The sequence below is a fragment of the Pygoscelis adeliae genome, unplaced genomic scaffold (genome assembly GCF_000699105.1).
Source record: "Pygoscelis adeliae isolate BGI_AS28 unplaced genomic scaffold, ASM69910v1 Scaffold62, whole genome shotgun sequence".
NCBI lineage: Eukaryota > Metazoa > Chordata > Aves > Sphenisciformes > Spheniscidae > Pygoscelis > Pygoscelis adeliae.
The window spans coordinates 5,144,136-5,160,402 of NW_008824401.1; the positions used below are offsets into that span (position 1 = coordinate 5,144,136).

Here is a 16,267-nt window from a genome sequence, read left to right on the forward strand (position 1 = left end):
TGCCTCAAAGGAACGGTGGAGAAAGAATGTGATGGCCAAGTTACAACTGCAAAAAGCACTGGTCAGCATAAGTGATGGTGTTACATGAGAGGCTGGGAGTATTTTCTATCTTTCAAACAGATTTACTGGGATATAAATGGGTGAGTGGAGGGGTGGCAGCAGACAGCAGGGTAAAGAGCACGGCACTCTCCCCCCCTGCTCCCTTACACAGCACACGCTCCCAGGCTTGGCACGGGGGGAACATTTGTGCTGCCTGTGCCCAGCCTGGCCCGAGGTTTCCAACACTGGGCTTTCCTGAAAGCACCCCACGAGTCCGTACAAGGATGGCTGCTGCATCCCCAGCAGAGCTGCTATCCCCACTCGCACAGCATTAGAATATGGAGAAGATGCTAGTCAACCTTTTTCATGTTGTTCCCTTCATCTAAAAACCTTCCTTCTGTGGGTAAGCTGTAAACCGGAGAGGAGGACTGATGGCGGAGGTGCAGCAGAACCCAGGCAGCGCTGGCTGCGGGCTGCTCCGAGCACAAAGCCAGGGTGCCCAAAAAAACCTGCAGCACACCAGCCACCATCCCAGCCCAAGGATCACGGCCACAGTAGCTCCAGGCACTGTGGAGCAGTTCCCTCCCAGAGCTGTTTCTTTCCGATGAACGCCTGAACCTGCAGGGAGAGTTTCTTGCACAATCCTTCCCACGCCCCTGTGCATCCACGCAAGAGCAACCACAGCCTTGGCCTAAGGCTGCTGAAACAAAACCACTCAAGCTCCAGCACAATTGCATTGTCATGGATATTCCAGTTCCCTCTGCCATGGGAAGTGCATGAGAGAAAAATCACTTAGGCACATTCAGAACTGTTTACTTTAACAATAAAAAGAAGAGAAGGTTGCGAAAACAAATGTGCTGTAGCTTACACCAGGTCATATGTCACCCTTCCAGAGCTGTGAGTGAGTAGGTCCTTCCCCCAGCACCACGAGCCCATGCTATGGCAGAGGGATGCTCTATGGCAGCTGCAGAGCGGTGCTGCCCACGTTAAAAGCAAGTTCCCGGTAGAAGCAGGAACATTTGACCGACTGGTGGCTGAAGACACAGCAGTTGCCAACAAGAGAGACCAACCAAATGTTATTGGCAGCAGAAGGTTTGAGGGGAAACCACAGAAATTCCCTGCATCAAGGCTGCATGGCAATATCGCTACCCGCTACAAAGCCCAGAAAGGGGCTGCATGAGAATCCTGGCCCTCCAGCCCCCTCAGGCTCAGAAAGGAGAAGGTTTCAGCAAGGTCTTACCGTGGTTCCAAGGTGCCTCCTCTTGCTCTCCTGCAAAGAGGGTGCTGCGGCAGCAAGCTGCACCCCGGTTTAATCAAGCAAGAGATGAGAGCAGCAGGACCTGGTGCCTGGTTAATGATGCACGGCTGCTCCGCTGGTGCTTCGTTAGCCTCTCACCCCTTCGCTCCAGCAAGCGACCAGGGAGCCTTACCCAAACAGACTTCTACATGGGACGTTTTCCTGCTTTCTGGCAGGAATGTATCTTCCCCTTATTTCTGGGGGAAGATACATGGATAATTAATTTTCCGTCCATTTTATCTGAGTTTGTGATTCTGCTCCCAAGAAGGGCAGGGAGTACTGAAGCCTGTTGGTACACTTTGAAAGGGAAGAGGCGGGAAGCAATCTAAAATACATATTCTGTTAAGTAAGGATGCAAAATGGACCTTTGATCGCCCTGTGGGTCAATTCCTGATGAGTGTTTATTCCATTGGCAGTGGTCTCTATGACTATCCCAGGCTGCAATATTAATGTATGTTTCTTTAAGAAAATACATAGCATTTGCAGTAAAATATAGAGGATATGCCATAGTATTTTTGATTATTAAGCTAAACAGCCATGTAAAATGAGTTTAGCATATTGGCACTGATTGCTGCTGTACTGAGGCTCCTTTGTGATGAGGCTCCTTTTTGAAATTAGTTAATTAGTTCTCCCCTCACCCCAAACTTTGCTTGAATAAATTTGTGCTTAGCACAAGTATGAAGAAATTTGCTTTACTTGGCTAATTTTTTCTCTCTTCCCCCCTTTTCAAAGGAAACTTCACCCATCTAGTGGGATAGCACTGTTTGTTTTGGATACAGATGACTGGCTAAAGAAGAAACATTAACACAAATATATTTTGTGTAGCAAAAAAGCTGCCCATACTTTCTCTGAAAGTAACTGTCCATCACAGCATAAGGTGAATAAATAGATTCTGCAGACTGTTACAAGCTTGTTAATTCTTTAATAAATTAGCCATGAAAAAGTGTTAATTAACTAGTAAAAATGTTTAGGGATTCTTCGAGAAAAAAATCAAAAAGCACTGGAAAAGTGTATACTTAGCGATATGTAAAAAATACTGTTTTTTAACTCAATTTCTGAGACTTTTCCAACAAAGTGCAGAGAAAGACAGACGAAATTATGTTCTGACTACATACACTGAATAAGCCCAATGGGAACCTCTGTATATAGTTATCAGTGGCACTGAAATCTGCTTAGGAAAGCAACAAGTCTTTTGTTCTGTTGACAACAGTTATTACAATTAATTCATTTTGTGATTGGTATTTGCACTGAGTGACAAGGTGTTATTTTACCTCAGTAAAAGTTAAAATGGTAATACCTACATGCAGAATAACACTGAGTTTGCTATCACTCACTCAATAAAAGAAAAGCCTCTCTTCCGAAATGCCTGCTCAGCCACCACCCCTGCAAACCTGAAATATTAGTATCAGACTTCTCCCTCTCCTCTTTCCCCAGATTTTTTTTTTCTCTTCTAAAAGTTTCTTTTTTGGGGGGGAGGGGGGAGAAAAAAATGTTGTCTGTTTTATGCTAAGAGACAGGCTAAAACGTAAGTGAACACAGCAAAAGGCCTCCGAATGCTTAGCTGCATCTTGGGGTGAGATCCCCGCTGTAGATACAGGCTACCCTCCCAGGGGTGGCATTGTCGAGGGCAGGACAGAGTGTCCTCTGGGATGAGTCCCAGCCGCCGGACTGCAGCAGGGGCTGGCTCAGGCAGGGAGCGGTGCTTGGGGCTGGTGGGCCCGACAGCATCTCCTTTGTAGGGGTGGGAGAGAGGCAAGTCCAACCACGAGTACAGTGCCGGGATGCTCTCCATGCCACGCTGCTGCGGGAGTGACAAGAAGGAGAGTCCCTCATCCCGGAGGCTGCAGTGCTCCGTGCTGGTGGGATGCTGTCTGCCCACCCCGGGCACGGCACACAACAGCAGGACTTGCTGTGGTCCCACTCCTTACAGGGACATAGGAGGCATCAAGCCCTGAGCAGCCCCAGGCGGGAAGAGGAGGGTCTCCCGCCGCTCGAGGCAGGCCAAGGTGCCAGGCAGATGCTGGTGCTGCATGAGCCGTGCAGCTCAAAGCAACGGCTACGAGTTACAGGGCTTTGGGGCTACTTCAGATGCTGCTGAGACCTGCCTGTCTTACGTGCCACAAGGAAAGACCTGTGCAGAGGCTGAGAGACCCCGAAACCTGTGGAGATGCACTGTACCACCAGGGAAGCTGAGACCAGCCACAATTTCCAATTTCAGACCCAGCTCAGCCACACCTGGATCCGGCCCCTCTCTGTGAAATAGCCCTACAGGTCTGCGTATGGAAGGGGCCCCTTAGCCAGCCAGCAGACCCAGCCAGAAAGACAAAACAAGGACTGAGGAGCATTAGATGAGATAGATTTTGTAGCAGGACCCAGCAAACCAAGGAAAGTTTGCAGCGCTAGCAAATGGCAAATAACCCATTAGCTATGGATAGTTCAGCATGTCTCTACTTTTATTATAAGTTAGCCTCACTAAACCATTGACTTAACAGGGAATCATTATAAATCCCCATTTTGAATTTTTTTATTAGCAGTATTTATCACCTTTTCAAAATCAATCCTATATTTTTAAATTAAAATAAATGACTACTTGTGCTGCAATCAATATTAGTACATATCCCTTTTTTAAAAGGAGAAAAAATGGAATACAAAGAAATGTCCTTCTTTGGCTGCATCAATCCAATTTCAATATAATTCAATATTTAATAAATATAATCCTCTGTGTCTGTGCAGGGAAACATCATAAAAAATGCAAAAGGTTTCCTGGTCTCCAATAACTTGCATGAAACAAAGTGTTTCCTTATTCCTTCCATAAATACTGCACTCTTACGCTACTGGTTTTTTCTTCCCGTGTATTAGAAAGAGTTTGCTCTGATTATGTATAAGAAAGGAGGTTTACATATTTCACGATTAAAAATCCAAAATGCTACCTACCGTCTCCAAAAAATTACCATCTTTATCTCTTTGTACTTCTTTGGCTTGTTGTTTTTGAAAGGGCAAAAAAGAAAAACCTTATATAATACCTAATTTGTACATCTGTGGTTTCCCTCTGACTTGGGTATGCACCATATGTTTTTAATTATCATAATAGCCTTAAAGAACCTGTTCAGTGGGAAACACATATGATCCTTTTATTACTGGTTTGTAATTTAAACAGTTTTAACAGAAAAGGTCTGGCTATAAGGGACCGAGAGGCACAAAGGTCTAAAAACCCTCTTATTGACCTCTGAAAGCATGAGTTCAGATCCCACCCACCGAGGTGGGACCTGGCTCTCCCGCCTCTGGCAGAGGTAATCGGTCACATGTGAAATGGCTCTTCGGGACCTTAAAAGATATAATCTCCAATCTCAAATGACTCAACGTTTCACTCAGCGGCTGACACAATGAAGCCGGGGTGTATAAACATTATTGCGCACCCGATCCACGCTTTCTTCTCCCTGGCAAAAGCTTGCAGAGCGGTGGTGCCATAGGAGAAGCCCTATGAACACCAGAAGCCCAGAATTTCAGCAATTCTCATTAGTTGTTGCCCTTTCAAATTCCTGGTTTTGTCCTTTATGCAAATGCGAGACTGGTGAGCACGCCAGTCTCCCAGCCACGGGAAACAGTCAGATATTCAGAGGTAGGAATTAAAGTTAACAAGTTCAATTCACTCCTGATTCTGGACATCTAAACACATAATCAGTCTGATAATGTTATTAATTATCATTCAAGCGACAACCTTTGACACTGGCATGCTCCCACAACCTCCCTACTCCAATAACTCAAACAGAAAATCGTTGGCATGAAAGCCCACAGCCTTATGAACAGAAATTGCAAATAAGCAGGCACTGAACATACAACTGGGAGCGAGCAAAATCCCCCTTTGCGGAGAGAAAGCAAAGGCTCACACAATAGCTCAGTCACTTGACCCAAAATGAAATTCTGCACAACTTCGTCCCAAAACAGATAATTTACACCCCAAACAAAGAGCTGTGGGGAGAAGAGGGTGGTGAAGGGAGCCTAGCTAAAATTACACTGAGGCTGGAAGTCGTTACGGCTCCATCTTGGGAGATGGATGGTGTCCTCATTAGAACGAAGCTTTATTTAGACGGACAGACAGAATCCTTATTAGAACATTAGGCTGAAAAGTTTAAATGTCAGGAAATACAAAATTAAGATTTTGCAAATAAATGCTGACTTGGAGGAAAAAACTTAGAGCTCCCTGTACAGATCCTACTGGAAAGACTTAGGAAAAATGAAATCACTCAGGAATGGCAACCCCCCCCCGTCAATCTAACCCTCCAAGGATGTTCTTGGAAAACTCAATTTCACAAAAGTCAGAGGAGATCCCTTTTCTTGGGCAAAGTGGTTTCCACTCGTGATCTGATGCTATTGGCTCCATCCCTGGCAGCACACTGAGCCCAGAGGGAAGGGAGGACTCAGGAGCTGCCTCCTCCCACCACCCGTTTCAGGGGGAGCCCACCCAGAGGAGGACATGCTGATGTTGGAAACCCATTTCCAGCTGCACAGCCTTGCTTCTGGAATGAGCATGTGAGCAGTATCTCACATAGGGAACCTCAAGGGGATGAGGGATGCAATGCCCTGAAGACTGTGAATGAGCCATTCCCTGCCCTTTCCTGTCTCACTCCCCGTCCCCAGGCCCCCTGCTTTCTCCAGGGAAACTCAGGTATTTTGCAGTGATGGAAAGACAGCTTAAATATCTTGCATACAAAAAAGATGGTCATTGTTTGCCATTTTACCTGAAAGCTAATGGAGCTTGGGATACCAGACGTGGATGCTCAAAATCCCCTCTGGAGCCTTTCTGGTGATTTGTCGTCTCTTGGTTGCCTTTGGTGCACACGGGTCTCTGCCGAGGTAATATGTAAGCTACTGCACACTAAAAGCAGATTTTTGAGAGAGGAAGTGTGCACACACATACATACACCCATACCCACCCAGACACCCTCCACCCCCTTGTCCTGCACCTTGCTTGCAGGTCCTGCTCCAAAGCGCAGTGACCTGAGGAAAAACTTCTCATCTCCCAGGCTTCGGTGGTTTGGGTAGAAAAGGCAAGGCAGGATTTGCTCCTGACAGAGGCACAGCACTGCAGAGCTCTGCAGGGCACGGTCCTCGTCCTCTCATCCCAGGGTCATGGGAAAGACCTGTGGGTGCTGGTGCTGCTGTTCCCCGTGCTTTGCTGAAACAGACACAGGCAGCTGGTGGGACAGATATGCCGATGGAGGCAGCCGTCCCCACTGGCCTCACCAGAGCTCCCTATTCTCCCTGGATGCCGCAATTCTCACGTGGCACAGGGTCACCCACCTGCATGTCACGGGCTTGTCCCCTTTGCCAGGGTCTAGGCCTCCACATTGAACTTTCTACTTGAGCCAGAAGGGGTTGCTTATGGAAATAGAATTTCTGCTGGAACTAAACAAATTTTTTAAAAAAATCCTGCATTTGATCTTCTAAATAAAGATGTTTCTCTTTGGGTTTTTTTTTTTTGGGGGGGGGGGGTCAGTATGAATCCAGTGAAAATCTAGTTTTCCTTTCCCGCAGCTTCACCCACAAAATCATCAGGATGAAGTTTTCTGATGAAACAGAAGTGCTCAGTGTTTAACTTGCAGCATGTGGGGGAACGCCAGGGAACACCACGCGTTGCAATCGCACAGCCAGAGGACCATAACTCAGCAGGCAAGCCCTACTCTCGCACAGACATGTTTGTGTACCTCTCACACCACCTTCTAAGCAAGTGACTGCCAGCCACCACCCAGCCACCACCAAAGGAGGAAGCACCGACGTACCCCACCAGAATGTATCTCCTTGCCTTTGGAAAGACACACAGGATCCATCCATCTGTTGAATTCACGTCCACCGCCACCAAGTCAAGTCAGCCTAGGGACCCTTCATGTTATAGGACTCAAGCGGAGTGCTTCCACCTTGTCCTCTTCTTCTCCCATACACGTACAAACACAATTCTACCTTAAGAGAAATCCCAGTTCTGGGTCTGAGAAAATTCTTTCTTTTTCTATTTAAGGATCCGCCTTTCACGGTAAGGATCCTCCAAATTTCCAAAAAGTGGATAACAACAATACCACTGTGATCCCATCTGTACACAGCAATGGCACTGTAATGCATAGAGCATAAAACACCAAATTCCCACAGACAGCATCTGTCTTACTACAAACAATGGACCATTATCTTGTAAATAATTCTGATTAAGCTGCAGCATTTTCCCCAAACAAACAGTAGGGGAGCAGAGGGTGAGGATTTTTCTAGTGGGAGTACCAGTTCTCTCCTTCCCCTCAGTTTTTTATTCAACTGATTGGCCCCCTCCCCTCCCCGCTCTGTCCCCCATGGCTTGGTTTTCATCTTCTGACCTTATCCAGCTGTCAATCATGTTGGCAACTAAAGAGGGAGCCATCATGTTAATGGGATTCCCACCTCTATCCTTTGGGAAAGATTTTCTGGTTTGTTTTTTTTTTTCTTTTTCACCCCAACATACAGTTATATAATGATTAGTGAATACACCCATAAACCCTGCTGTTATTAGTTCTCGTGTTAGGGGTTGGAAAAATCGGCCGCACTGCTGAGTGTGTGTTGGTGCCAGTCAGAGTTTGGGGATGTCTGATTGTGCGGCTGATGCGTCTTCATGCGTTTGGCATCTGGGTGAACATGGAATGGGAGCAGACTTTGCTGGGCAAAAGCTGTTGCCCTCTTCAAACTCTCAGCAGAGAGAGCAGAGCCCTCAGCTGCCCACTCAGGGAGTGGGGCTGGGGGCTCACCAGCCCATGCCAGCGGGGTACCCGCACCAGCAGGAGCAGCACACTGCACTCCTCCGCACTCCAACTGGCAGGCTAAACCAGCAACAGGTTTACCAGAAAGATTTGAAAGGATTTAAGAGACAACCAAGCGCACAGATTGGAACAGGGTTAGCTGTGTGAAGGGACAAGTGAAACGACACAATTAAGGCCAATATGGTCCTTTCTCCTAAGGTCCACAAACTGATCTATGTGGCAGCTGTGAACTGAGGCGAGCCCCCGAGAAATCCTGAATTTTGCCTTTAACCTGTTCATTTCAACGCACAAACCTTTTCTTATATGTCTCTCTTGATAAATATCACATCTCTGTATGTCTGAACTGTTGGTTTTCCTTCCCTGCATCCTCTTAACTTGCCTTGTTACACATGTGAACTGTTCGGGATCAAAGACACTCCCTGGCTTGAATTTAAAAAAAAAAAAAAAAAAAAGTAAAGCAGCAAGGACTAATCTAGGACGGCAACGTTGAAAAGCAGGCAATAAAAATTTTAACTTACAAGTAGCAAATTGAAGTCACTGCCATTCAGTTAAAAGACACACAACAGCCAGTTCAGCCACCAGATCAGTGAGCGTGAGCAGGAACGCCAGGACCTGCCGAGCATTGCAGGGACCAAACACTGAGCATCACACTGATACTGCAAAGGAGGGGACGAACGGTGGCAGACAGCACGGCAGGTCCTCAGTCCTGACAAGGGCCTGCTCGCACAGGCACAGGACAGGAGGGCCCGCAGGCTGGCGGTGGGCTAGGGGCCGAGCAACCCACCAGACACGTTGCTGAGCCTTTGCCTCGGGCGCCAGTGCCGCTTGGCTCCCCAGCACGGCTGGGGCTGGCATGCTGCAGCGATGGTCAAAAACCGGTGGTTCAACCCAGCTGGCACTCTGAAGAGCCCTGAGGTCAAAATTCATGGATTTGGTGGAAAGGCATTATGGCCAAAATATGGCAAAGCTCCTGCAGGTGCAGAAAGCCCCAGAGCGCCGGCCGCTTGGCGCAGGTAAGGGCTGAGGCTGAAGGCAGGTTTCAGCACCGGGTTCACCGCACTGTGCTGCTCAGGAAGTCAGGCTCACCAACGCTGCTGGGATATAGACGGGGTATACACACCCAACACATATTTTAAATGTGTGTTTATTTTCATAAATAAATTTTTATAGCTTACTGTAGTTGTATCAGAGAAGGAAGCATTTATACACTGAGGACTTATATAATGTTCTTCATCTTCAAAGTGCTTTACAAACATTAATTAATTCATTTATCCTCACAGCACTCCTACCAGGGAGATAAGTACTATTATTTTCCATTTCATAATGGAGAATCCAAAGCGGAAAACTTATTTTTTTCCATGGTCTGTGAGCGAATCACAGGTAGACCTGCAGGAGTGGAGAGGGCTGCCAGCTTCAGAACGTGAGCCCCCCTCCCCAAATCTTATTTAAAAGACTTGTGTTCTGCCAGAGTCATGGCACATATCGGGATATGCCTTGGGTTTTTCCTTCAGTAAGAGATAATTAAGGAACAATTCCCTCTCTGATCCCCAGCATGGCATGCTATTTTCTACCCCACTGTTGCTCTGCAAGCTGAACAATGGCTGTTCTATGCAGGGAACGGCACTACAGACGCCCCGGATCAGAGGAGATCGGCTTAAAGAAACTTGCTGGCCTGCGTCTCGCTCCACGGACAATGGGGCGGGCTAGGCGGCTTGGGTGAAAATGCCTGACGTGGGGGCGGCTTCAGGAACACCTGTTTGTAAATGGCAACGCTCCGGGCAAGGGCATCTGTTAGCTGAAGTCACTCGCATCCAGCATACCTATCTAGAAATTTCATGTAGCAGGAAAATTGTTGTGGTTTCCAGTATTTAGTCTCAATCCTAAGTATTCCTTTTACATTCGTGCGGGCGGGATGAGTAGTGCTCCTAGTTCACCTCTGTGGTGCTGCTGTAAATAAACCTCTTTCCTGTCTGCTCCTTGCCAGCAAATGTGCGGCTGCTTCAAATGGCAGTAACAGTTACTGTGAGCTTGAAAGGCTCAGTTTCAAGGCATCTCAAAAAATAAATTGTGACCGGGTCTTCCAAGGAAGTGTTCAGATCAGAGAACTTAAATCAACACTGGGGATGGCAAACTGGGAAAAAAATCCTAATTTTATAAGTTCTGAGAAAGACACATTTCACCTGTTATAATCCTTGTTAGAGATTATAAAGCCACCCTGGGTTTTTTCTCACTAGTTTATATTTTGACAATAATAAAAATGCACAAACCCAATTACCTTCTAGGTAATTTCCTAGCTCGGAAAAGATACATTCATTAGCAAAATAAACTGCCAGGTTAAGCCATGGCATATTGCAGAAGACATGACCACGTTCCACTGGGGAAAGGCCCGTACCTAGACGTTGCTTCGGAACAACCAGAACAATTGTTTAGTGAGAAATGTTTTTTGCATATGACTCATCAACCCTTGAAAACAGGATTTCTTATATAATACAAGCGCTGACACAGCCTTCACTTGAGTGGTGTGACTGCAGCTGTATAATTACAACTTTAGATTTGATGTTATGGACCTTAGGTTACGCTGTTCAGACAAATGCTCCATTGTATTACAGAGATATTTTTTCCTTAGTCATATTGCCCACAGGACAATAAAGACTATATTCACAGCTCACTGCATAGAAGTTTAGGCATGTAACAGCCAGCGGTGTTACACAAGATGAGATTATACCCTATGGGGGTTAAATGGATTCATAATTGCCACTTTTTCTTGTCTTTTTTTTTTTTCTTTGCTCCTAGTCAATACTTTTTTGGAAGTGCTCTCCAAATAAAAGGAAGAACAATCTCACACTGAGTCTGGATAAATGTTACAGTTGTCTCACAAATGCTGCATTATTTCTAGCCCTTCCAAAATAATATAATTGTCCTACTGCTGAAGTACAGATTTTTCTCAGTATGACACAGAACACTAAAATGTCAGGTCCTGACTCACGGTGTTTTGGTGGCAAAAATAAAAAGTACCAATATGCTATTCAAAACTGACAGCATTAATGAAGATGTGACACTGGGAGCCCTAGTCATGTTTTCTTTTAGCTTCCGCTGCGTACTCAGCAGTGCACCGAACAACAGGCCACCTCTGATGGGTCCCATCCTGGAAACACTTACCATAGACCTGAGTGATACTACTGGGACGGATGCGACTGCTTGCTTGTTATCCTACGCTTTGTCTTGGGTGAATCGTACGCGGGTCTGAGGAGGGAGGCTAGTCTCAGGACGCTTATCGCACATTCTTTCCATGGGAAACAAAAAGGAGAGTTCAGTGCTATCTGCAGTATTGAAGACTGTGACTTAATGTAAGGCTAGGCAAGATTAACCAAGAAAGATCACTCATGGGCTGTATGCTCCTGGTATTTCTCCACTGGGATAGACGTTGTATACTCATTACTCACTAAGGCTGTATTTCCAGCTGCAGGACTGGACCCAAATATGTGGTTCACCCTGGCCAAGCACCCAGGCACTAATACTTACAGTCTTAGTCCATCCCACGTTACTAATTTTTAACCCAGTGGCCTCCACAAAAATTTCTGCTGGATTTTAATAGTGACAGAGGAGAAACAGGTCCCACATTCCCAAGATATTTTCTGTGACAGAGGAAACAAGTCTGATGCCCCCCTTTATATAGCTGCCTAACCATACATGGCATCGTTCTAACGACAAACCACTCCTTCCTTAGAAGACTGCATTTTTAATAAATATCCTTCACAAGGCCAACAAGTAGCTTTGCAGAGTTTGCCTCTCAAAGCATCAAACAACTGTGGATTGCATGAGTGGTCTTTGGTCTACCAAAAGGTACAATCGTTTCTCAGAGAGTTTTCTTGAATGAATTAACAAAATGACTCAAAACTGCACTAATGGTTAACAGCTTTTTTTTTATTAGCAACACTGAGATAAGTTATTGAAGCATTTTAGTATTGTTTTACATTCCATTCAGAAGTGACCTAACTTGTAACTCCATATACATTTAAAGATATAGTTTGACACTTATTCAGAAAGCAACAATTATTAAAACTTACATACCTTCATTACCAGGAAACCTTAATATATTTTCTAATTACTTCCAACAATACTCTATTCCAAAGCACATGATAACCCACTAGAAGTTTACACATTTCACTTCAATCACAGGTTTTAAATTGTGGATGTCAGAGTGCTGTTCATTGAATTTTACTGTCTTTCTTGGTTAATATTGGAAAACCTGGCACAATATATTAAGCTAGAAATATTGCTTAAAGAATATGAAAAAAGATAACTACAGTATTTTTTCCTGCTAAAGCATTACAAAATACAGGACCATTAAAAACTCAAATAGAAATGACAATAAATAACCTTAAAAATGTTAAGAGAATTTTCACTCATACTGAAGTCCATTCCCTAAGCTTGCCAAACACATAAATAACAGAACATATTCAGGACCTCTATTTTTGTACTATTATGGTGGTTTGTTATATATTGTAGATGTATTGTGTATACATATATTAATGCTTACACCTAAGCTATATATTTTTCTCTTTGCTGAAACAATTAATAAGCCTCAGGTAATTATTTATTCCTGGTACTACAGGTATCTAGATAGGTGGGAGCAAACCTCAGAAATTCCAGATATGCAGTACTGTGCATAACAAGATCATCTCCGCATAAAGATATCCTAAGTTCCTTATATTACAAAGATGAACTTGGTTATTTATTTCTGAAAGCCTGTAACATAAAATTATAATTGCTGTCAAATTAATTGTTTAAAATTGGCCTCATAATAGGTATTAATCGTACGCTTAGTTTTGACTTACAGGGATGTCTAAATTGTTCGTGTTTATGAGTAGTTATAGGAAATACTATACCTCAAACACAAGAATATATATTCCTGAACCGAAACACAAACCAGAGCATTGTCTCACTTTGGAAAGACCTGGAAACATCTCTATGCCTCTGCCTAATCCTAAATTATAATTTCAATTTGACCTGGGTATGACAAAAACAATAAGAATATATTGTTGGGGAGATGAAACTTAGAGTAAAATCATACAGCTCTAAGCTTACATCATTATTTTGTCTCTGCAAAGAAAAGAAAAGCCTTTCTGTGCTAGGGATTTGCCTTGGTGCGGCTGGCCACTGATGTCTGAAATCAAGGCACATACCAAGGCCGCCTTTTGCAAACACAATCCCCCTTTCAGATCTGGTGCTAGGAGGGACTGAAAGCCTCCAGTTTCACTGGGAATAGAAGGTACTCAGCACTTAGCTGTATCAGATAGTTTAGGGGTTAATTTCCAGAAACTTAAATGGAATGGGAATGTTACACCGCAATGAAAAATGGTAAGAAATAAAAGTTTTGAACAGTAAACAAAACAGTGATACCGAAATTATCACCTGACTGATTTCTGATACAACAAAATACAATCAAACTAAATTACATGAATATAGCAATGAAATTTAAAGTCAAATAAACATAGGACCTGATTCTGCAATCCTTAGTCATGTAAGTAGTCCCACTCATGGAGAATGAGGGATGCAAGATTGGGTCCTTAGCTTCTGCTTAGGAAGTCAATGTTGATTCAGACAGTATCTTTTCTAGCCAAAAATATGCAGCAAAAGGAAAGTAACATAAACAAGGCTAAATGTCAACAGTGTTTGCAGACTTACAGACACCATCCATTTGTTTGTACTGAAATGACTAGTGAACCATTTGGCAAATACAATGCTATTCACAGACAGGCCCTTTTATCCAGCAACACAAACTTCACTGGATCACTGGCATTCCCAGTTAATTAAAAAAAGGAAGCAAGTCATATGAGTTTGGTTCGATATTGCCATGTAAATGGCACTGTGACATCCAGAAGTGCGGCTGAAACCCAGGCGTGGGGCCGAGGTGCTGATCTCCCGTTCAGCAGTACAGTTCATACACTAAAAGCAGGCCTTGGACCTCCTAACTGAAACTAAAGAAACCTCTTCAAAATCACCATATTGGGGTAAAGAAAAGTCTGCAGTAAAACTGCCATGTCATTTCATTTTCCCTTGAAGGAGAAGACTTCAACTGCAGATCAGGACAAAATGTTGAGTTGCTTAAGTGCATTACAAGATACTTTAAACGGGCAGGAGTACTACAATTTGCTGCAGTAGCATGACCTTCCATTGCCTCGTAGCTGTTCTAGATCTTGGATATATCAGGCCTTTTGCTTCTATTTAATACGGATTTTATAATTTTAAAAAGCTGCAATAAGGTTTCAAGTGAAGCCACCACAAACAATTAAAAATCTTTTTCTGTATTTTCTATGTTGGTGGTAGTTCTGAAGAGGTTAGCATTATAATCTTTTTGGTTTTGACACCTGTGGCAATAAGCAATTTACAACAACTAAATTCACTATTTAAACATTGGGGTAGAGCACTATAATTATGTGACAATAAAGCTGTAATAATCTGCCGCAATCGATCTTCCCCTTGCCCAGCCCTCTTGTCTGTGCTGCAGTTCCATATTTGGAAGGTATTTCAGAAAGTTACAGTGCTGAACATTTTAATAATTCTGTGCAATGTTGAATACTTTCTGCTCCAAAGGAAACTGAAAGTGCTCAGCCCTTTGCAGGATCAGAACTCCAAAGCAGCTACCATACATTAGAAGGGCCCTGCCCTGTTTTCATACAGTGAAAGAAGTGATAATGGGGTGGAGCCTATGCAGGACAAAACAGCACTAATTGCAGAGGAAAGCAAGCATGAATGGAAGCAAATTAGATTTATAGAGACAACATGGAACTAATACTTTTGGACATCATTAAGTGTGGGTTCAATAGCACTAACCCATTAAGCGACCAGCTAACGCTCAGGAGTATCTCTGGCCAATAGTTCTGTAGCCCCCCAGCTCTTCTTTGAAAGCCTAAGTACTTCCCAAGCAGAAAATGCAAGTAGGGAAATGTTACCATCTTTGACACAAAGCAGAAAAATTTAAAGGGGAGGAGAGAGAGAAAAGAAAGGGTCTTGCCATAAATAGATGCTGTGCAAATCATGTGTAAATTAATGACTTGGGACAGGAGGTAGAACATTATTGCGATACAACTACATGTATATGGGAAGACAAGCAGAGAAAGAGAACATGAATGGAAAGGAAAACAGATCTTCCAAAACTTAAATACAAAGTAGGTCTAGAACCTCCGAGCATAACTTCTCGAATGAGCAAGGGCTGTAAAAGCAGAGTACACGGATGCTCAAGACAGCTACCAAGCCATGGAGCCATCACCCTGGGCTTCCCCTCCACGCTGGGCTACTGGCTGCCAAGCAGCATGGAAAGGCATGTCGTCTTCTTAGAAACTGCGTGGTAGCAAAGATTAACAAGATCAGCTCCTAGGTATAGTCACTTGAGACTCCAAAACCAAGTACAGGTCAGGAGTAACTCTAAATTCATCAATGGTATTTTTTTTTCTTTCTGTACTTTCCTATTCTGCTATATATGTAAAGGAGAAATACTACAAAAATTTGTGATTTTTCTCAGCAGCATTTTGACATGGAAATTTCTGTATTATGCAGTAATTATGGTTCTTTCCTAATTGTGTCTTTCATCCCTACAGCCTATATTCCCTACATATAGGGAAACTGAGGACCGTTTCCCCCATGTGTGGTGACTTTCCAAAAAACAACGTGAGTTGATGGCATTCTCCTCTAGATATTAAACCCTTCTCGTGCCAAGATTTGTGCTTAAAATTTACCCATTATTTTAAGGTAAAATCTGCCAACTAAAAATGATCCACATGGATCACTGAAAATCCCAGCTTGTTTTTATGCAGCCAGAAATTTAACTCAATCAGCATGGCCAATCAAAGATGCAATCTCAGCTAACTGAAGCTAAGATATTTTACTTCGATTTTATTTCCACTGTATTCTGACTGCGGAAAGAGCACCACGCCTTGCTGTCCTGATTGTGCAAGGACTGTATCAAGTGTACCAGTGTTCTCTCGAGATATCAACAACCCACACATAATTGGCTGTAAAAAGAAAGGCAAATGCACAGTGTCCCAAAATACAAAGGAACACAGGAATCATGCCCTGGAATCGGGTGCTGGAGGTGGGTCTCAAGTTTTCTGATCTCTCAGGCAGTAGGAGAGACAAAGGGAACCATGACTAAGGT

General features: G+C 43.9%; 1 protein-coding gene across 1 annotated transcript in view; it reads right to left on the reverse strand.

Moving 5' to 3' along the window:
- Nucleotides 1–6,114: 6,114 nt before the first annotated feature.
- Nucleotides 6,115–16,267, reverse strand: part of ZNF536 (zinc finger protein 536) — a 146,363-nt gene continuing 136,210 nt past the window's right edge. Inside the window, exon 7 of the mRNA XM_009320282.1 lies at nucleotides 6,115–6,182. Within this exon, the coding sequence (XP_009318557.1) occupies nucleotides 6,115–6,182 (68 nt within the window). The remainder of the gene's footprint in view (nucleotides 6,183–16,267) is intronic.